The 22,436-nt window shown below is 42.6% G+C and overlaps 1 protein-coding gene across 1 annotated transcript in view; it reads right to left on the bottom strand.

Moving 5' to 3' along the window:
* Positions 1 to 15,509: 15,509 nt before the first annotated feature.
* The window catches only part of TMIE (transmembrane inner ear), a 34,953-nt gene continuing 28,026 nt past the window's right edge, over positions 15,510 to 22,436 (bottom strand). The window contains exons 3-4 of the mRNA XM_075022432.1: positions 20,448 to 20,597; positions 15,510 to 15,832 (exon numbers count right to left, since the gene is read on the bottom strand). Of these exons, the coding sequence (XP_074878533.1) occupies positions 15,510 to 15,832; positions 20,448 to 20,597 (473 nt within the window). The remainder of the gene's footprint in view (positions 15,833 to 20,447; positions 20,598 to 22,436) is intronic.

The raw sequence follows: 22,436 nt of genomic DNA on the forward strand, positions 1-22,436 counted from the left end.
CAGGTGATCAGGGATTTAGAGGGAATTTGAGAGGCAAGTTCTCGACAGCAAGCTTCTTTGGATTACCATGCCATTGATAAGTAGGAACCGAAACGCTGGCAACTTGATGCTGGAGTTTTTCTTCAGTTTTCCTTTCTTTCTCACATCACCCCCCCTTAGCAATGGGTGTTTTATCATCAACCCCTCAGGTTTAAGAACCCATTCTATGTTCCCTGGCTCTTCCTTACAGCTTTCAGGGACCACAGTTTTGGGATTCCCTGTACTGTTGCTATCCAAGTGTGTAAGACCGAGATGAGCATCCCAGGGCTCTGCAGCATTACTCCTGCTGCAAGTGCCAGATCTTGCCACCCTTCTCTGCTCTGCAGTAGGACACCACATGGAGAGAGAAACCTCAGATGCCTTTAGATGTCTACAGTGCAGCCATACGCCTCTGGTCCAGTGACCCTGGGGTCCTTTTGTAGTCAGTAGAAAGAAATAGAGCCTTTTAGGGAGCAATGTGTTTGATCTGGTGTCTGCCTTAGAATGGGTGGAGCAGTGCCTTAGGAGCATTTATTTATTTTCGCAAGCCGTGAAAGAAGCCTGGGCTGCCTTCACCAGCTGTAGACATCGGCAACTCACATGTCTGCACTTAGTTACAGAACTCCGGTTCTTGTGCCTCAGTTTACCCAGCACCAGGAATCCAGAGACCCTAGAAGACACCAGAGACTCAATCAGTGGTTCTCCTTCCCTCTCAAAATGGAATCGATTACAAGATCCAGCTTCACTCCGAACCAAGCATTTGTATAGCTGGCACTCCTGGTGCAAGAGCTAAGGAGGTTGAAAGCAGCAGCAGGTTAATAGTCTCATGCTGGTTGACTTGTTTGAAATCTCTGGGATATTTGGCCATTGGTTTCAGTAGTCAGATAGGTTTCAGAACCTATCTATGCCCTTAATCAGAAATAGTCTTTGAAATATCTCTTAGGTGGGTGCTTCAGTATGGGCTGGGGTGACAACAAGAATCGACACCGAGGACTCTTTCAATTTCACTACACTTGAGCATTTAGTGCCGCTTGAGAGGCTCTGAGGTGTTCAAGGCACCCCCATGATGTTGGCAGATCATATAGGAGGCTCAGAGGTACCTTAGGACACAGTTGCTCTTTCCTGGTCCTCTTCTCTGATCTCTCCTACTTGCCTTTTTTCCCATTAGCCTCTCTCCATAGTGTGCCTGCATGTGAGAAACCTGTGTATGTTTTCCCAGATAAGAAATATCAAATGCCTTTTACAAAATCCTGCTGAAAGGAAAAAGAGAAAAAATGTTAAAACTGATGAAAACAACCAAAACCCCCTCCACCCCTGAAAATACAAGAGATGAAAAAGAGTGAAAAGCAGATAGGAGAGGTAAATAGACAGCACTGCAGATGGACTGGGATTGGTAGCAGCTTTAAATCACTTTGATGCCAACTTCCACTTGAGGTTAAATTCTGTAACAAGTGACACTGTATTTTGTCAGCATTTTATCCTTGAGCCACAGTTTCACAAAGCATACATGCAAAGGGTATCTTCAAAGGTTTCCTGATTCAGTTGGCAGCTTCCTTCAATGCTGTTTTAATAAGCAGTGTCTCCCTAAAAGGTCTTGAGAGATTTATTCAGTGCCTGTCCAACTCTTTTAGAGTATTACTGCTTTACATTTGTCTTTGAATTTCAAGGTTATGCAAAAAAACCTCCTTCTCCCTGACTCTGTTGTTTAGTAGACTTCAGAATATCTGTTTCCAAGATAGAGAATTTAGCGTCTGACATCTATAATGTGTCTTATGTTTGTAAAACATTTATCACCATGTTGTGCGTGCATCTAATATCAATGATTAATTTGGAAGAACAAAAATCTGACAGGTATAAAATAAAACCTTCAATGTATATTAAGAGAATGGGAACCACTAAATTATGCTCAGCCTATAAATATTGGATCTGGCTTGTCCCTTGGAAGTGCTCCAATGGTTTCATGGGTCATATCTACACTTGTAAACCAAAAAGGAACATGGAGAGTGAGCCAAGACAGGAGACTTCCATGTTCTCCATTCACATTCCTTGGTATGAACCTGACCCTGGATATAACTTAAAGGATACTTCTGAATCCACAAGTAAAGCAAGTCAGGGTCTTTTCAGTGGTCCTGAGGCCAACTGGCACAGCACAGCCTACAACCCTGCAGCTGAGTTCTTCTACTTTTAGGTCATGACAACCTGAAACAGGATATCTTCATGCACTGCATATTAGGAACAGTCCTTGGCCCGTGCAAACCTCAAAAAAGGCCCAGGTGTTTGCTGGAAGGATGTTAATTGGCATTGGCCAGGAACAAAAGAAATTAACTATATGGATGACAGAATTCTTGTAATGGGGGAAGTTCCTTGCTATTCTTTAACTTATTAGTGTAGATGTAAACGAAACCTTGGTATTACCACTTTGGAAGGAGGGAGAAGTTCTTGCTTTATTCTTGTAGAAGTACAAAGTGTTTCTATACAGTAAGGGTGAGCTTCCTGGCTAGCTGATTGGGTTTCTTTTTTCTTATTTGGCAAAGTATGTCACTCAGAACAAATACAGCCCTTCAGGAACCTACAGGAACAACTTGTAGAGCTCACTTGCTGCCAACACAAACATGCCAAGAGCCTGCCTTGAAGACTCTTACATGAGCTTGCTTTGAAGACTCTTATGTCCTCAGATATTCTGCAACCACCTCAAGGATGATACCGTGCTTGAGCAGTCACCATGGTTGAGGGAGTAGAGTGATGAGGCAGCTAGGCTGGGTGAAGGGGAGACAAGGAGGGACCAGCAATCCTGAAGGAGCCTATTTGGGAGCTTTTGAAGGACTGAGGACTCCTTCAGTCCTGCTACCCACCCTGGGTAAAGATGGTCCGTGTAAGGAGGACTCTTAACCTCATCAGGGAGAGTCCAAAACAGAGATGCAAAGAAGTGGGTACACAGGATATATGTGCAAAAGTACATTTACACTTATGTTTTTGAAGATGCTTCTTGCTTATACTCCAGGCTGGTGGGGTGTTCAGGTCTGACTCGTGTTTTTTGAGCTCTTTGCTTTGGCAACATGGGTCATCCTAAAGCAGCCTCTAACAGGTGGCAATGAAGAGGGTTGGGAAATGATTCAGCAAGAACACAATATTTATGGCTATAAAGGCAAAATTACTTCTGGCAAGCAGGAGAATGCGAGTTATTTTTAGGAAAGAAAGGACAATGAAGTCTTGTCTACACTGTGAGTTCTGCCTAGCTCCCAAGCTGGCCTGAAAGCTGTCTGAAATCACTGTGTAAACAAATTCCCAGTTGCCCGAATCAATGTTACCACCCCTTTAGTTTTAACCAGATCTCAGAGGGTTTATCTGCTCTGTTTGCCAAAAGGACTGCATCCCTGAGTTATAATGCATTGTTCCTCACCAACAGCCTCATGAAACAGGGAAGAACTCTTTCTTTCCCCTCTACAGAGCCAGTGGTCACAGCACAGAGAGGAGAAATGAATTATTTGAGGCCAAACATGAAGCATGTGACAGAACAGGGTTTTGATCCCAAGATTTGAGCTAACCCTCTAACCATTGCACTACCTAGTTCTTACTGTGCTTCAGATCTTTTAAAAACTACTTAAATTTTGGAAGGGCAGATCACTTTTTCTCTACAAATAAGAAGACTGGTAGACTTCAAGTCAACTTTTAAACTATATTTTCATTGTATTGGCAGAACAAGGCCTGGAAATATGGAGTAAGGAGCTCTGAAAACAGAAAGTCCTAGGAAATAAAGGCATCACCCAAACCATATTTTTTTAAATGATATATGTGACTTTCATGACTTCTAGTCTGAACTGGAAACCTGGCACATCTCATGTGTACACAACCACCACCTTTCTACTCAAGAGATTGATCCATGTCACAGCCCCGGTATTGAATCAGCTCCACTTAAACCAAACATGATTTGCATCTAACCTGTTCTTACGGTCCTAAATGAGGGAATTTGCAATATTTCATTACTCTCATCATTTGGAGTCTGTTCTACTACATGCCCTAAATGCCTGTTTCTATAATTGAGTTCATTTTCACTTGTATCATCTGCAGTGGACCTGGAAAGCACAATACTTCTTTGAATCTATTGAGTGATCTTTAAAGGTATTTGAAAACTATGTCCAGGCTTTTCCTTGGCACTCTCTACAGTAAAAACTTTGTTTCATTTTTCTTTGCAGGACATTATTTCTGCTTCTCTGATGCTCCTCCTCACCTCTGCCTGGACCACTTTGACCTTCACCACTGACTCCAAATGGAGTGTAGGACATACCAACCTTCTCAGATATTCACAGTAATTTCTTCTGTGTTTCAGCGTTCATTAAACCATTGCCCATAATTTTCCATACTTTCCACTCTTTTACAACAAAGGAGTTGTGTTCAGCCACTCCTTTCCTATTCACAAATGTGTGAATGTTGAAACAGTGTTTGGAAAAGTGTGTTTAAGTTGAACTGAAGCAAAAGAACCAAATAAAATAGGGGTTTATTTTTCTCCAAACCTTCTTTAGTCCCTCTTAGCCATTAGCTTCCTGCACCACTGAAATGCTGCTCTGAAAGACCTCAGATTGAACTGTTGCGTATGTGCTCAGTAAGTAGCATAAAATGGACTCTTCTTTGTCTCTTTCCAGTACGTAACAGGATAAAATATTCAGTTTGGGGGATTTGTCTGAAAAGGTTTGGCAGCCTTCTGAGATTTTTTTGGCCAGTGGGACAATCTGATTTGGCGAACTAGCTAAGAAGTTGTTGAAAGAATTAAACCGTATTATTGGATCAGATGTGATATGGCTGTTTTGCCAGAACTGTGTTTTGGAGGTCTCTTTTCCACTGGTGGGTAATTTTCAAATTATACAGGCTAGGTGGCTTTCTTATACATGTGTAGTTAAAAAGGTCCTCTGATCCCCCACACAATGAACAAGTTAGTCTAAAATGAAAACAGAGTAATTTTCAAGCTTTTTTTTTTTTTTCCTCAGAAGTTCACATTAAATGTCTAAGTCATTAGATGTCTAAATCATTAGGCCTAAATCCTATTGTAAATTTACAGTTTATTTTATGGTTAAAATCCCAGCAGACAGCAGGTCAGTGCTTACATAAGTCACATTTCCTTTATTCTTGCCAGTTCTTGTGCTTGGTTGAGTTTTTCAAGTCTGCAGAGGAGAATGATTTCTTTCTGAAAGGCTCAGATCAGATACTTTAACTTACCCCCTGTTTGTGGACAGGGAACTACATCCCCTTGAGGATTTTCCATGAGGAATGTGTCCCTCAAATCACTTTCATGCTTGCAAAGGTCCTAACTGGAAAAAAAAAAAAAATGCTGTTTGGGAAATGTAGGGCATCAGCTACAGCTTATATTGGACAACAAATTCACCCTGAGTCTTTTACAGGGAGCGGGGAGACAGTGGCTTCTTGAAAAAAACCTGAAGTTCACCTGAAAGTTTGGTCTAGTTACCTGTGGTTGAACCGACTGTCTGTGGTGAATGCAGGAGCTCTCATTCACCAACTAAAATGCTCAGGTCACTTGTCTCAGACATTATTCCTCTACTTTTAAGTCAAGTCTGAACCCCCCAATGAGAGAAAAGGCCACCTTTTATTCCAGTACGGTTCCACCACATTCAGCTTTGGGTTCTATTCAGTCCTTGAGCTAATGCTTCATCTCTAATTAATATCTAGGTTTCATATGTGCCAGAATTATGTAATAACATATATTCATGGAAAATCTGGTGTCACTATATATATCTTTTTTGCTAGGCAGCACTGTTTAATGAGATTAACCTGGAAATGTATATAAAGGCCACCTGGGATAGGTGGGTGTTAACTCAGATGTGCTGCCAGTCCAAAGTCCTCCATTCACTAGTCCCCTGACCATGATTTCTGGCAAATTTACCTCTTTTTCTCTCAATTATGCAGCCTACATTTAGCTCCCTTGGAAACAGCTTATAACCTGACCTGCTATTTCATATCTCCAGAAATGAGAAGTGTGAAATGTGGCCCACCTTCTGCACCATTCTGACGATCTCCCAAATGTTAGGTGTAATACCAAACCTTAGAAACGCACAGTGTTTACAACACGAAGGCAGTGGACCTGCCTCATCTCAGTGGCGTGGTAAATATCCCAGCAGAGCAGTTTCCGAGTGTCCTCTTTCTGCAGATCTTCCTTGTGCATTGCGCCGTGCCCCTTGAATGCTGGTAAGCCAAAATATAGGCTACCTTCCCACATCTTCACCGAATGCCCCGCAATTTTCTGGCTTTGTTGCCTGGGGGATTATGCCTACGGTTGGTGCCCAAAAACTCTGCTGAGATCTGTGTGCAGGGATGGGAAACACAGCAATTTATTCAAGCTCCACTGTCTCCACCATCTCTTTTACATCAAAGAAAGAAGTCTCAGCAGCTTTTTCTTTCCACTATAACAAAGCTAATAATGCTCTGAAAGTGCAAATAAAGCGTTTCAATACAGGAACAGCTCCAGAAATGCCTTAGAAGGGCAATTTTTCTAATATCCAAAGCTGGTACATGACAATTCTGTGGCAATTGAGGAAATTAATGAGACTCTATTTACAATAACTAGAGGACATGAGGTCTCAGAATCTCCTAATAGGTTTCTTTCCAATCAGATGTGGACAAATAATTCCATTAAAATAACTTCCCATTTGCCCTCAAAAAGCCCAAAATGTATTGCTGTTGAGAAGATTTTTTTTTTTCCCCAACTGTTTAGAAAAAATTCTGGATGGAAATTTTCAATTAAATTGAATGCTCTTCTTTTTAGGTTCTGTTTTACAGTTGCTTGTCTCAGGATGGCATCACTGACCTGTGGGGATCAATCTTATGGGCATCAGAAATCACCCATTGGGCAGCTCTTGGACACACAAATGAGTGAAAATTGGGAATTAAGACCAGGATACTTCTCTGAAGGAAGGAAAAGGAAGAGAGGAAAGCATGGCAGTTGATTTATGCTTGGCAGGCAGACATTTGTAGCATGGGTGTATCTCTGATAGGTGGTGGGGAGCCTTAACAGAGCTAAGGTAGCTCTGATGTTACATTGCTCTGCGGGAAATGGTGTGGATTTGCAAAGCACTGTACAAAAAGCAAAGGTTTTGTCCCAAAGTATCAGGGAACAACATACCTAATGAGCCCACAAAAGAAGTGACAAGCCCATGTATGTAGGGTCTGCTGCCATCTAAAACTTCCATCAGTAGTTGCTGGAACTATTAGCATTTACTGCCTTTACACCAGCAACTCAACAAGACCAGGCGGTGGGCCAAACATTGTTCTAATACCACCTATGCTCTAATTTTTTAGCTCAGTCTCTAGCATGGTTTTGGCCCAGGTTAACTAATATTTTCCAAAACAATTCCTGGGTATTGTTCAGGCATTATCACAAGCCAGGAATCCTTCCAACTGCGCAATTTGGATGCAACCAGAGCGTTTCAGATTTCAGCTATGTGGATGTACGCCCTGGTGGGGCAGATGGCTTCTGGGCCAGGGAACGGGTGCTGGTTCATTTCTTTACCAGCATAGGTGTATCCTCTAAATGCAATGAGAACAGGATTTGTGCCCAGAGTTGACAAGTGTCTATCCTAAATTGGACTGCACTTCATTATGTTATGGCCATAATAGTTGGACTGTGAGAGTCAAGCTGTTGGATGTGTACATCCATGCTTCTACTATTACCATATGTCTGGGCCTTTCTTTTTTTTTTTTTTCCCCTGGAAATTTTTTCCGCATATATGTCAGTCTGCTTACTATCTCCTTCCTTGGATCATCTGACTTCTTTGCCCTTTCCCAGCTGTCTGGCCTAGCGCACATTGTTGCTTTTGAAGATGAAACTGCAGCTCTGCTCCCTCTAGCTCAGAATTTCTAGCTTTTTCCCTATTGTCTAGCTCTGAGTTTCTAGCTTTTTTCCTATTGCTGTCCAGCTCTGTGGGAGGTTCTTTTTTATCCTGCTCCTACACAGCTCTGTCTCACCTGGTGCCCCTTCTCCACTATACACACCTCAGGAAGGAGCCAGGCTGAGACAGCTAGGATCCCAAGTAAGATTTAGAGGTGGATGCTCTCAAATGTGTTCAGGTTTGGGCTCCTCACTACAAGAAAGACATAGAGGTGCTAAAGCATGTCCAAAGAAGAGCAGCACAGCTGGTGAAGGGTCTAGGAACAAATCCTGTGAGGAAGACCTTATCACATTCTACAACTACCTGAAAGGAGGTTGTAGCGAGGTGGGGGTCAGTCTCTTTTCCCAAGTAGCAAGTGATAGAATAAGTGGAAATGGCCTCAAGTTATGCCAGGGGAGGTTTAGATTGGGTGTTAGGAAAAAAATTCTTCATGGAAAGTGTTATCAAGCGTTGGAACAGGCTTCCCAGGGAAGGGGTTGAGTCACCATCCCTGGAGGAATTTAAAAGCCTTGTAGACGTGGTGCTTAGGGACATGGTTTAGTGGTGGCCTTGGCAGTGTTAGGTTAACGCTTGGACTAGATGATCTTAAGGGTCTTTTCCAACCTAAACAATTCTATGATTCTATGAAAAGCAAATACAACTGCCTAGCCAAATGAAAAAGCTTTATTTGCCCTCCTTGATCACATCACGCCTAAACCTGACCAGATCAGGGTCCTGGTATCTCTCCTTCTCACCCACATGCCACCACCCAGTGGGTCAGCTCAGCCCAGCTTTCCACCTCTCTAAGACAGAAAATGAAAAGAGGAAATGTGTGTTAAGCCCTTTCATTAATAACCAGGAACACACAACACAAGTGACCCTCAGTGAGCATGTCCCCCCCCTCGTCCATGTATCTGCCGTCCCCAACAACTCGCCCCTGACGGCACATTCCAGCCAGGACGGGACTTGTACCCTACACAGCAGTTCTGTCCCTCTCCCAGCTCAGCGACTCATCAAACAGAAAGCCACAGAAATTAAACGATTAGTCTTTATTTCTATACACATGGGGCATTGATCCTAGGGTCTGTTTTATGGGCTGGGGAGGGGGGAAACGGGATGGGGACAGGGTGGGGGAGAGCATGAGTGCATTTCATTTATAAAGTCAAGCCCTGTTCTAGTGAAAATCGAAGTTCCTGTTTCTTTCCCTCTGTATTAGACTCCCTGTCCTCTTACAGGAAGTCTTAATAAAGTCTCCAGGGATGTTTAAAATGAATTTTAAAAAATCATAATCCCCATATGGAAGCATTGGCATCAGTAAGATACACCACTGTGTGATAGCATGGAGCCAGGGAATATTTGAAAGCCTATAAAATAAACTCATTAAATTGGTATTCTGAATGCATTGCCTATGGAGAAAGCCCCCCATAAGCGATTTTGTATCTCTTGAGCGAAGAAAAAGATGTGACTGAGTTTCAGAGCTGAGCCATTTGAGGCTGGGACGGAGGGAAAGCAGCACTACATTATGTAGGAGGGACAAACAGCAAGGGACAGACCCTCGCTGCAAAGCACAGAGCTGGCTTGCTGCTGCAGGGAGTTTTGTTTCAAAGCCATCCCTCCTCTTACCAAGGAACAAACAGTCCAGAGCTCCTTTGGTCAGCCACAGACAGATTTTTCACATGCAAGGGGATGGCAAGATGTCTTTGAATGCTAGAAATAGTATCAGGTAGAGACTACCACAATGGGTCTCAGTTTTTGAGAGACATCAAGGCAGGACCAACCACCTTGCTTGGAAGTGATGGCCCCAAACAGCTGCAGACCCCAGGCAGCAAGCAAGACACACTACAGAGGATCATAAGAATAGACTGTTTGTCCAAAGGCCACCAAAATCCAATATCCCTTCAGCGTTAGACTAGCCAAAGGTCCCTGCAGCCCAGCCTCTTATCCTGGATGGGAGCACAAAAATGCCCAGGAAAGGCAAAAAGAACAGGTCAAGTAGGGACTGAAGATTTTATGGAGGACTCTCCTGGTCTTGAGGTAAAAGGAGACTTTTTCTTCCCTAGAATCACAGAGTGAAGAGAGCTGTGAGTAACAGCCCAAGGAAAGGCAAATTACAAAAGTCTTTATGCCTTGTTTTCCTTTTTCCCTTCACTCTCCTCAAAGCAAAATGAGTTCCTCCAGTGCACTGTAACACCTCTTTAGTTTCTCAACAGCAGATTTTGAAAGTGAACATGCACGTCTATTGTGTCTTAAATAGGAGAATTTCTATTGTGTCCTATGACCTCCCTGCAAATAACTTTGTTTTGACAGGCAGTTTTATGGTAAGAGAAGATAGCGAAGTTCAGGGAGGCTTCGCCACTATTATTTTAGATCAAATCCCTGGAGCATCTTAAGAAGGAAATATGCACAAAGCCCTGTTTCACAAGATCAGTGCTCAGGTCCCATCTATTGTCCCATATTTTGCTTCTGACATTAAGCAGATTGCCTTTTGTGCCCCAGTTACCCTGCATGACACTTCTCAGTCTGCAGGAGTCCAGACGAAGGGACTCAGTACATCAGGGACTCAGCAAACGAAGAAGATGTATTTTGTTTAGCCAGAAAAGATTAGGACCATAAAAGTCTTTTGGGTCTATGTGTAGAAATGAGGGGAGTGCCATGCAAAATGCCATGTGAAATTAGGAACAGTAGAGAGCCAGAGTTATCTCACAGTTATTGTCTGATGCTTCTCTAAGATACCTTAGGGCTTTTGGAGTTATACTGCATGAGGGTGTTTAGCTGGATGGTGCATTTGCAGGAATGTGCTTAAAGGACCCCAGTTTCTCCCCCCCAAAAAAAGAAGAAATGAAAAAGAGGGAAAGGAGAACTTTTGCACCTCTTTATTTCTGGAAAAAAAAAAAAAAAAAAAGACCCTTTTCTTTAAACCTACAAAACCCTTTCTCTTCGAAAATGGCCACCCATGTCAGTAACAGAAAGTCCAACCTGACCTTCCAGAAGAAAAGCTCCATCTCCAGTCCTGGAAATATCTGGGGGTTGGTCCTTTTCTTTTTTAGCCACTGGAGGGAAACACCCATGGTTTTAACAGGTCTACCTCAGGTTTGGGACTCCACATGTCACCTGGGGGAAGGGGGAATTTCCCAGTCCCAGTGAAGACCTTATTTGTTCTCCGTGAGTCTCACCAGGTGATTGGGACAGCTCAAGGTGATCCAGATTTCTTCTTTGCTACATCTCAAAAGGGAGCGGGGCATAGAGAGTTTCCTTTCAGAAGGTAGATCCAAGATATTCTAATAATAAGATCTGTATTATGAAATCAATAAGAAGCAGCTGTTCTTATTCAGAGTCCCACTGTGTAAGGAATTACAGAAACAGAGGGAAAATTACAGAAACAGAAGAAAAAAAAAGACCATATTTTTCCTCGAGAGCCTCTGGGGCAGCTATAATTACTCCAGAGGATTTCATCCTTTGGAGATTGCTGCAATTTAGTACTGAAAAAGTATCACAAAATTTCCTAGCAATAGATGCACTTTGTGTGTAGTATCTCCTGGCAGAGCACCACAGAACCTATGCTTAGTTTTTCACTGCTTTTCATTAACACCAAAAGCAAAACCAATGAGGAAAAGGGAGCAGAAGGAAAATAATGCGGACAGCTTTTCCATGGCCTTCTTTCCTAAATGAACCAGGAATTAAATTAAAAAATTTCAGCTTCCCATCTCCTCCTATTGACCTGGTCCTCCAGACTTATGATCCTCACTGCAACCCCTTGGGGACACCTAGCTAGGCTGACTTACGTTTTATCCACCAAAGCCAATGACTATTTTCTTGATGTCTCTTATGTCAATGAAGTCCTTGGGGTACGAAGCTACTGTCAGCTGAAATCTTACCTCTATTAACGAGTGGCAGAACTATACTGGAAGAAGATATGATGGCTCAGGGAGATAAACCAGTGCCATGAAAGTCTTCTTTGGACCGCAGAAGAGATGTTACCAATGCCAGGCTTGATTTAACATCACAAATAAGACAAAATATATCCAGCACAAACTACTTTTAAAACTGTCTCCACATATTGCAGAGGAAGAACAAGGTCCCCTCTAGTGGAAAGCTATGGAATATGTCGAGCAGGAGATCCTGCAAGTCCTTCCTCATCCTGACTCTGTAGTATCTCGGTAATTTTTTTTCTCCACACCGCCCTTGCCATCACACACCATCAGGCTCACCTAATGAAGGCAGAGCTACTGTCATTACTACCTGGATGTCTGAGCCTTGGGTCTTAAATCCTGCTTTTGGCCTCTGGGATTTGTCATCTCACTTATGTTTTCAGAGAAATCAGCATTATCTCCAACCTTGTCATTAATGATTCATTTTGCAAAGCTTCAGCAGCTGCGGATGTAATTTTTCCAATGCAATTTCTCCATCTGGTGGTGTAAACAGCAGCTCCCAAGCTGTTGTTGGTCAGACTGCTCCACTCCAGCTGTGCTATTTTACACCCACCGTGATCTGACTTTCAGATTCCACCTGACCACTGTAATAAGAACCAGGGGAAAATGCATACCGGTTTTGGACTGTGCCTGTAGATTTACTTCCCTCCATGCCCACTTCAGGCATTATGACAAGTCTTGTTAGGCAGGATATTTTCCTGAAAGTTTGCAGTCCCCAGTAATGTATTCCCTTCATTCCACCCATACACTGTCGCTCTGACAACTTAGAAACAAGTTGATATACCCCTTAGGTGACCAGAGGGGCTCCTTCTCAGAGAAGAAACTTTTTTTTTAACACAACATCTTTTTTTCAGTAAGACATGATCACAAACTAATGTGAGCTGACATGTAAGACTTTGAATGTATTTGCTGTCTGATCTTGGCAGAAATGAATTAAAATGAATTGCAAAGGCTCCATCAGTCCCGATGCAGTATTTTTTTTTTTTTTTTTTTGATGTGAGAGAGATAGTGGTTGTATTGGGGAGGAGGGGGTTGAGGAAAGAGCTATTTTTACTCTGTGATAGTGAGCTTAATGACAACGTGAAGGGGCAGATTTTCTCCATTGAAGCTTTCGGATCAGGAATAGATCTGCTCCTCTTCCCTCTCACCAAACAGGTACAGACTAAGTCAGCATCCTCTTTCTGCACACCCTAAAGACCATTAATAGCAGGATTAACAGCACCACACCATGTTTCCAGCTGCAGGACAGGGAAGCAGTCTTTCCTGCCTAAATCACAGCTGGATCCCATCCTACAGCTGCTTTACCTGTGAAATGGAGTTTATAAGATATAAGCACCCACTTAGCCCCCCCCAAAACCACAGAGAGCCCATAAAACCTTGTGCAGGTCCCAGGGAGTGACATCTCTGCACACAGGCAAAGAGTCTGGCCTGAATGCAATTTTAAATGCCTGAATGCAATTTTAAATTTCTGAATGCAATTTTAAATTTCCTTTTTTTCTTTGTGACTCCTTATGGAAGAAATCAATTAAACAGGAAGAGAACAGAAGAAAGCAGGTGAGTGAAATATAACGATTGACACCTGTCATGTTTCTGTGTGTTGGAATCAACGTGCTTTCATTAACTCTGGCACTAGAAGTCTCTGCAGCTCCCTAAGTGAAGGTGTGTTAATATGAACGGATACCTCATCAGGGGTTACACATGCACATACACATACGCGCATAGTCTGGATTACAGACCTGTGCTCCTGCAGGGTTGCCTCCCCTCCAGCTGGTTGTATGACTCTTGTATTCCCTTTTGTTCCAGCTGAAAAAGTGGATAAACTCCTTTTCCTGGTCTTACATACAGCCCAATAGTTGTCCTGAGCCATAAACCTGGATATCTGAGATTTTCAGGCTGAGAAGGGAATTGAAAACAAGTCCTCTGCTCCTGCCTGGAAGCTGCAATCCTCACTCATCTTCAGCCTTTGAAAAATTAGGGGTGGGACTGAGATTCAGACTTAAACATAGATGACTATAACATACATCTTCACACTCATCATTGGGTATCATTGCAGTGGATGGAGATTTAGGGCTCCAACCACTTGTCTGCGCACAGGGGCAGAATTTCTGACCCTGACTTCTCTCCGTACTCCTCTAGCCTAGCAGATCATACCTGGAGGCTGTGAGCTGTCACCGTTCATGCTCTTAGTAAATATTTCTGGGGCTGTTAACATCTTTCCCATCCTTTTTCCTCAAGTCTTACACCTCCACTTTAGTAGCTCTGGCGCTTTTGGGGCCTTTTATGAGCTGACTGACCTCAGCAACACATGCTTTTAATTTTGCTGGGTTCATTTTCTATGAGGATGGGTTGGGTAGGAGAAGAGAGGGGGGAAAGGAAAGGTGGGACAAATGAGAAAAGTTTTTGCAGTGATAGATCAGCTCTCTGTGTTAAAAATATAGGGTCAATAGAAAGCAGTTGGATTGATATAAATCTAACTCATGGGGCCCGAGCTGAATATACTACTGGAGATAACTCCCTCCTTGCTCCGTGGAGTAGAAGAAGCCATGCCAGTATCTACACTCAGGGATGGTGTATCCAGCAGAGACAATAGGTAGAGCTTTAGTCATCACAATAGCTTGCAAACTATCCCCCACTGGCTTTTTAGCTAAATACCCATGGCTGTTAATCTTTAGGCATAAATTGCTGAGATATTTACAAAACACACTAGGAGAAAAGCTGCTCCTGACAAAACTACTCTTCAAAATTTTCCAGGTGGCGAGAGAAATAGCAGCCACATTAAAAGTGTAGCAAAATCCCTGGTTTCAAAACTGCTCAGGGAGAGAGCAAAACCATTAATGCATTCTGCCCTGCTCCCCTGAGACCCTGAGTTTCTGCTGCGACAGGCTGAGCATCTTCACATCCCCTTCATCCCTGTGGGCTCTTCTTATCTGCTGCTTTTCCTGAAGGGATAATGAACTGAGGACAGCTACTGCCTACAGCAGCACAGATGCAGTCCTCTTTTCTTATTCTGTGCACATCCTCCTACAGCTTGATTTATATGTCTTTGATCAGAAAAGAGAAAAAGGTGGATAAATCTTCTGGGAGATGTGTAGACTTTTGTATTTCCTTCAGCAGTCCAGAGAAGGAGGCATCTGAGAAGGAAGGAAAGCTTTCTGCCATATGTCCAAGCCACCTCTCAGAAACCACATGAGCTGACTTAGAAAACTCCATTCTTTGGGGTTTTGCATCCAGAATTTGCTTAATCCCTAAAATTCCCCACATGCAAATACTCTTTAGGAGGAGATGAGTGCTAGTAAATATTTATCAAGCTCCTTAAGGTCCTCAAGAAGAGTATATTTTATATGAATCATGTCCTCCCATTAGTTTAGTTCTTCTCTGTGAATTTCCATGCTTATCCAAAGTTCTGATTCTCACTCCAGGCTGCAGTTTGGTTCCAGTCATTGCTATCACGTAGCTCTGCACAGTGCATTTTATTTACAAGATACTGTCTGGCCAAATGGCCAGGTTTTCCTCTGGTGGACAAAACCCCAGTGACTTGGTCTTCAAAAGGTAATAAATCCCTATATCCAGTGGCACTCAACAGCCTGAGGGTATGGAGACAGTATGTCCTATCTGCTCCCAGTGCTCTACCCACAGCAGTTTGGCAGTGCCCTCCCTGAAAGACCGCCAGCGCTGGCTTTCAGCAAGGTCACTTCTTCTTCGCTGGGGCTTTGGCATTCCCGCCAGCCTTGCCATTAGTTTTGGTGCCTCCTGATTTTTCTGCTTCACCTTCTTTTTCACCTTTCTTCCCACCACCTTGTTTCTTGTCAGTAGTGTCCTTTCCCCCCTTTTCTCCCTTTTCTCCCTCTTTCTTTTTGGCCCCATCCTTCCCTTCTTTCTTGGATCCTTCTTTCTGGTCCTTTTCACCATCCTTCTTTTTGGAGCCTTTGGATCCATCTTTTTTACCCTGAGTTTTGTCCACTTTTCCAGATACAGTAGGAACTTCTTCTTTTTTTTCTTCTGCAGCCTGAGCTGTATGCAAGGATGGAAAAAGAAAACAGGAAAGCAGTTAACTTGGGTTGACACTAGCCAGGAAGAGGGCAAAACTCCTGCTCCCTGCTGGCAAATCTTGGACAAAGGGAAAATGTTTCTACTGGGGCTTTGTCTGTACAGCTGGTTTGCTCACTGACTAGCAGCTTTTCGTGTCTGTGTTTTGAGAAGATAGACTAATGGGATAAAGCAGAACTGGTAATTTCAAGAGCTGAGTTGTGGATCTATTGGAGGAAAGAGCTCCCGTTGGTAGGAACTGCTCCATGAACATTACAAGCAGGGTCCATAAGCATTTCCCAATAATGACTTTCAATGTGGAGTTGTCTCCTTCCACAAGAAGGAACAGAAAGATCTCTTGTGCAATTCAGTACAGACCTGTCGTGGGTTTGGGTTTTTTGTTGGTTGGTTGGCTTTTCTAATTCTTTGTGTATGGGGTATGCATCCTGCAGCTGAGAGTGGACAGCAGGGATTCTGCTGGGGATCTTTGCTTTCAGAGACAGACAAGCAGAAGATGGCTCGCCCAGCACAAGACTATAAAGTAGGCTTAACTTATGTCCTCTCCATGTCCAGTCACAATGGGACTGGCTTTCCACCTGTACCACTGCAATTAATGGCAGCAGCATACCATGGGCATATAGCAATTAACTCTAGTGCACAATTAGCCCTATTTTGGTATGTTTTAACAAGCCATGTGAGTTATAGAAAGCTTATAATATCTTTACTTATGGAATATTTTTACTTAGGAATATCTTGGATTCAGTGTCCACCTTTCAGGTGAGAAGACTCATAAGTACCACACTGGCTTTGCAGACTTTAATTATTCTGACAAAGGCTTTGGTAGCAGAAAATTTTTCCTCATCTTTCTTATTATTCTTCTACTAGAAGTGGTTCATTTTCTCAAATATATTTCTGAAGTCAGAGCTTGATGCACTGAACTCTCATCTCAAGCAGCAACTTGACACTTAAACACAGATCATATTTCAGATATTTCTTACGGAAAGTTTTTCCTTTGCTCAAGACCAGCAGAGTATAAAGTTTTGCAAAAACAAGTGAAAATGAGTCAAGTTTCCCATGACCTCCTTCTCTGAAAATCCCCAGTATAGGACTCAGATATGTAAATAGATAACCTTGTTAACACAACTTAATAATTAAAATCAGCCAAGATGTAGCAATGACCTGGGAGCAACCTCAGCAAACAGAGGATGGTGGGTCACTGTTTAGCTTTCTTCAGCTGGTACCTAAGCTAAGTCAAATTATTTCACGTTTGCCACAGGCTAAGAAAAGATGGCAGTGAACCTGGTTAGGAGGTAATTTGGTATGGGCCCTTGGTGAGAAGTCTCAACCCTTACCTGGAGCCAATGGACTCCGACCTGTTCAAGTAGCCCCAAATCTCCCATTGCTATGGATGTCTGCAGTGTCACTTTCAAATTGCATCAATGTATTACAGGTGAGAAGCAAACCTGAATTTGTTACATTTACCTAAAATATTCCTTCAGCATACACACTAAAATAAAATATCATCCTTTGACCTCGGGAACTGGCAATTCATTTAGACATACAAATGGGAATAGAACAATACAGACGCTTTCTGACAACCACAGGGGAAATCCTGACATTTCATATATTAAAAAAAAAAAAAAAAAAGAGAGGGGAGAATAAAAAAAACAAAACAAAACAAAACAAAAAAACCACCACATTGTCTGCTTCCTGGACAAATATGGTCGGAACCAGGTGAACTCCCCAAAATGTCAGCTGGAGCAGTCTCAGAGCAGAATACTTGAAGCTCTCCCAGGCCATGGACACAGACAGTACATCTCGACCCAGAGCAAAGGTCAAGTCCTGCTTGTACGTCTCCCACAGACTGGCAGAGAAGAACACAAATGAATCAATTTGTTTATAACATTTTATACACTGAAGCCTGAAGTCCATTTTATTTATCTCCAGTAAAAGGTTTTGCCATATATGACACTCAAAAAAGTGCATGGAGAGCCATTTGGCAGTTGGAATATTCCATCATAATAAATGTGAAGTAGGGTAAAATAATGCCAAGAAGTGAGAGTATTTAAGCATTGTATATATTCATGATTAACAGTATTTGACACTTACAGAAATCTTTCTTTAAAGCATTTAATGGCCACTCAGTAATTAAAATCACTCAAGTCATCACTCTGGCCCTGACTGGGTCTATGAGGGGTTGTCACAGTATAAGTATATAAATAGTCGACACATACATTATATTTCATGACCGCGTAAATCAAGGTCGGTTGCCAAATGTCAGTGGGGCAACATGGCAAACATCACACTCTGTACAGATGAAAATAGCAGCACAGAGATGAAGCCCAAAGGTTTGCATACTTTCCATTGTAATGCCTAAATCATGTAGTGAAACTTTTTTGGGGACAGGATGCACACTAATCTCAGAAGAAGGGCAAACCAGTGGGTTTGATCATACATAGCTTTTGCATCTAACAGTGTAGGCGCTGAAGGCTGAGTCAGTCCTTTTGAGTCCCCAGGGTTGGAGACATACAGGCATTTTTAAGGCACAATTTACCTCTTCCACTTTAGCACTGCCCCTACCGTGAAAGGAATCACATCCTTTTTATTTTCCACCGTGGATGAAGGGATAAAGTCTAGACAACTAGTGCTGGTGCAGACTTCTCCATACGTGTGGATAATGTACTGGTGGACAGATGACTCCCACCCCAGTACTAATTCCTTCAGGGCAACTTGGGCAGATTTATATCTGCCTAGTCCTAGAGGACTAGGAGCTTCAGAGAACACATATTCACGAGCCATTACCAGATACCAGCAGCCACTCAGCAACATGTTATCCACCAGCATCCTACCCTGCATCATGCCAGGACCATAATTCTGAGATTCTCAAAGATTAAAGGGTGGTCAACTACTCAAATTATACATTTAACTGGATAAAAGTTTAAGGTAGTCTTTATGGTGCAGCTGACTCCCAATAAATTGCTTTCTTGTGGTAATTTATTCATGAGTTCATGCTGCAATAATTTACCACCGTCTGATTAAACCTACAGCAAAATAGCCAGCCTTTGGATGGAGTACATGTACGTGTTTGTGGGATGTAAAGCCTGCTTACAGGACATCAAAATTTATTAGCATTCGGGGGTGAAATGGCCATTCTGCTGCCCAAATACCCTTTCTGTCTCTTCTGGATATTCTCATCCTTAATTTATTGGTTTTCCATAAGTAACAGCTAGACAGGAAGAGGATGCAGCAGCAAAAGAGTGAATTTGGCTTTCTGCTATCTACAGGCATGATCCTTTACACCCTCTGGGATCTACTGATAGCTGCTCCTTACAGAGTCAGAGTTCGGTCTTTTGGGCAGGAAACTGAAGGACACAATACGAAGCACTTCCATGTGTGATTGCTCACACACCTAAGAGTGCATTAAGTCGGCCTTTGGATGACCTTTGACTTTAAAGTAAGTTAAGAGAATTTAACTGTATGGACAAGGTCTTATTCATGCCAATTGGGTTCAGCTCCAGAGAGTGGTCTGGCCACCCTCAGTTTCTAGGATAAGTATAATCAGATGTCTGAACACCTCTGAAATACTGAGGTATGTGCAAGTTCCTACTGTTAAGCACTTAGTTCTGTATTTTGCTGGTGTACGACTAAATTTCTACAATTATGTTATCTGCCTCTTTCACCAGTTTCATAGAACCATAGAATGGTTTGGGTTGGAAGGGACCTTAAAGATCATCTAGTTCCAACCCCCCTGCCATGGGCAGGGACACCTTCCACTAGAGCAGGTTGCTCAAAGCCCCGTCCAACCTGGCCTTCATGGACTGAAGCATCACATTTTGAGTTAAGAAACTTCCAGTTGCTACAAAGCTGTAGATCACAGAGCTTGCGGAGACACAGGAAAGAGAAAAAAAGTTCGTAAACAGGTATTGAGAAAACAGAGGTCAAATGCAGAAAGGGAACTGAGAAGCAGAGAGTCCAAGGTATGATGGATCTCATCAGAAAAGAGAAGCCATAGACAGACAGACAGGAAGGCAGTCCCCTAATTTCCTTGAAGGGCCATTTCATCTTCTTCTTTCACCACAGGCAGGGAGTTGAGAGGTCTGGACTGGACATGACCAGAGAGAGTTAGGAGAGTTTCAGTAGAGCCTAGGGTACAGAATCAGGAAAGATGAGTAAGAGCAGTGGAGACCAGTGACAGAAATACTCTTGGCCATCCAAATAGGGTAAGCCATTTATGGGGAATGTGAAACTCGAACAACTCTTTTTCTTCCTACTGACATCCCCCAACCCAGGAACTGGCCCTTAAAATGAATCAGACTCTCTGGAAATTTTAAACATGGACTTCAAAGGAATGACCCTGATTTGTACCAGCAGAGAAACTGTCCCTTTCACCTACAGGACTGTTCCTGCTGCCACAAATGCTGCAGGTTTAGTGGATGTGATTAGGAGGGCTTTACCAAATCACGGCAGTATCTTAATGGTTGTGCCCAAGGAGCCACACTGATTTACACTAAGGGAGGACCTAGCCCTTTGCATTCATGCATACAGAAAGCAACCCCAAAAGAAGAGATGGGTCTCATGTAGGTGTGGGCGTGGGAAGTACCTCCAGGGATCTCTGTCAGCTCGTTGAGTGGTGGCACAGTCTCCAGTTTGTCTGCATATGTCTTGGCTGCTTGCCGTTGAGCATATCGTGCCTCAATCTCTTTCTTTGTCCGGGGAATCCGGCACTTGAAGATACAGCACAGTGTGATAACTGGGAAAAGAGAGAGGGAAGCAAGAGCATTCAGTTCAGCCAGCAGATGCCTGTCTAGTACAGGCTGGCCCATTTACAGTGGGAAGACAGCTGGAAGAAAAATTAATTTCAGAAGAGTTTCTTCCAGTGGGAACCTGTAGCCATTTACATCAGTGGAAGTACCTGCCTGAGGGATATGGTCACACAGTCTAAAGCAATTGAGTTACCTGAAAATAAAGAATTACCGCTCTTCAGGTGAGCTGTGGTGAAGGACTGAGCATGTCCTTCTCACCAAAAGCAATGTAAACCATTGCCTTAAACCATATACACCACCGGTGTTTCTGAGCATCAGAGCACCAACAAATTAAATCCATTATGTCTGGAAATGACAGCAGCAATTAAGAGGTACTGGCACCATTCAACAGTGTGTTATTGCTAGAGGATCCTGACAACAAATCTTAGCCATTCATTTTTGCAGATGTAGGTGCTGGGGATGTGGGGCTCCAACTGAAGAAAGCAATGAGGAGTTTGCATGGAAATGCTGTAAACCTTCTAAATAGATCCAGAACAAGAGCTCAATGTATGCCTTAACTGACTTTCATCCAAATCTGTTTAGGGCAGGCCAAGAACCCAGATCTCCTAAATCCCCCCATCATGTGCTTACTATTCCATCATTCTTCTTTCCGTGAGCTTCTTTACATGTCTTAAGGATGCAGATGATGCTTTTAATCCTAGTAAGATATAGTTTCCCTTCATGCTTAAACCTATACATTATTTCAGAATTTCCATCTGCAAATCTAATCATGATTCAGACAATTCATTGTAATGAAATCACTATTGGTTGGTTTCCTAGATTAGGAATTCACAGGCTTGAGCAGGTCATTGGTTCATCCATGTACCGCTTCTGACAACAACAAAGCAGCAACCTCAGGGAAAAGATCAATGAAACTCAGAAACAGGCAATCATAAAATTAGTTGGCCCACAGGTCATAAACACATGTCAAGAAGCATGAGATCTCATGGTCTCTATGAACTTTTGAGCTGCTTTTTTGTGGGCATCTTTAAAATAGCTCAAGGACTATTCTATTCTAAATAGAAGCTCAACTTTCCAACCTACCTAAGTTCTTAACCTCATTTATATACCTTATGGAAATGGATTCTGCAGGCAGGCAGAGTCTTGTGCTTGGAAAGATGTTGTGTGATCAGTTTTACATGCTCTGTCTCTTATTTTAACTGGAGTTCCTCTATGCCACATCAACGCTATAAGAAAGGAACAAGCATCCAACTTTCTGTACACTTCAAAAGCCAGGTAATCTCTGGCTTTATATCACCATAAGCAATGTATTAGACCTTTGAGACTAATCCAAGGAAATGAGAGAAATAATCTGCATGTTTGGTTCCAAGTGTGAGCATTTCTCATTCATCAGGAGTAAAACCATTTTGCAGACAGCCTTCACAACACGAGCACACAGACCATTTGCTGCTGTAAATTTTACTCCCTAAAAGTTTGTCCTGTACCTGTTCAACCTCTGCTAAGTAAAGAGGGATCACAGTAACAGGGAACAAGCTCTGCATGACGTGTCCATAGAACAAAAGAGAAAAGAAAAGTAGTAAAATACATTTCTCAGTGGTTTGAGGTTGGTGTAAAGTTACAAAGCAAAGTGTAGCAGCTCCTCTATCTCTTTGCTGAATTTTGCTGCTGAAAATATCACTTCCCTTAAACAGTTTGCTGTGGAGGTGCTGTAGTAAAATCACAATCAGAGCCATTAAAATATCACAACAGGGCAAGACACCTGAAGTGAATTGCCTAACCCAACATGAAATTGTAACAACCTGTAATTAGAGAAGCAATCAAGATGC

The sequence above is a fragment of the Buteo buteo genome, chromosome 2, assembly GCF_964188355.1.
Source record: "Buteo buteo chromosome 2, bButBut1.hap1.1, whole genome shotgun sequence".
NCBI classification, from domain to species: domain Eukaryota; kingdom Metazoa; phylum Chordata; class Aves; order Accipitriformes; family Accipitridae; genus Buteo; species Buteo buteo.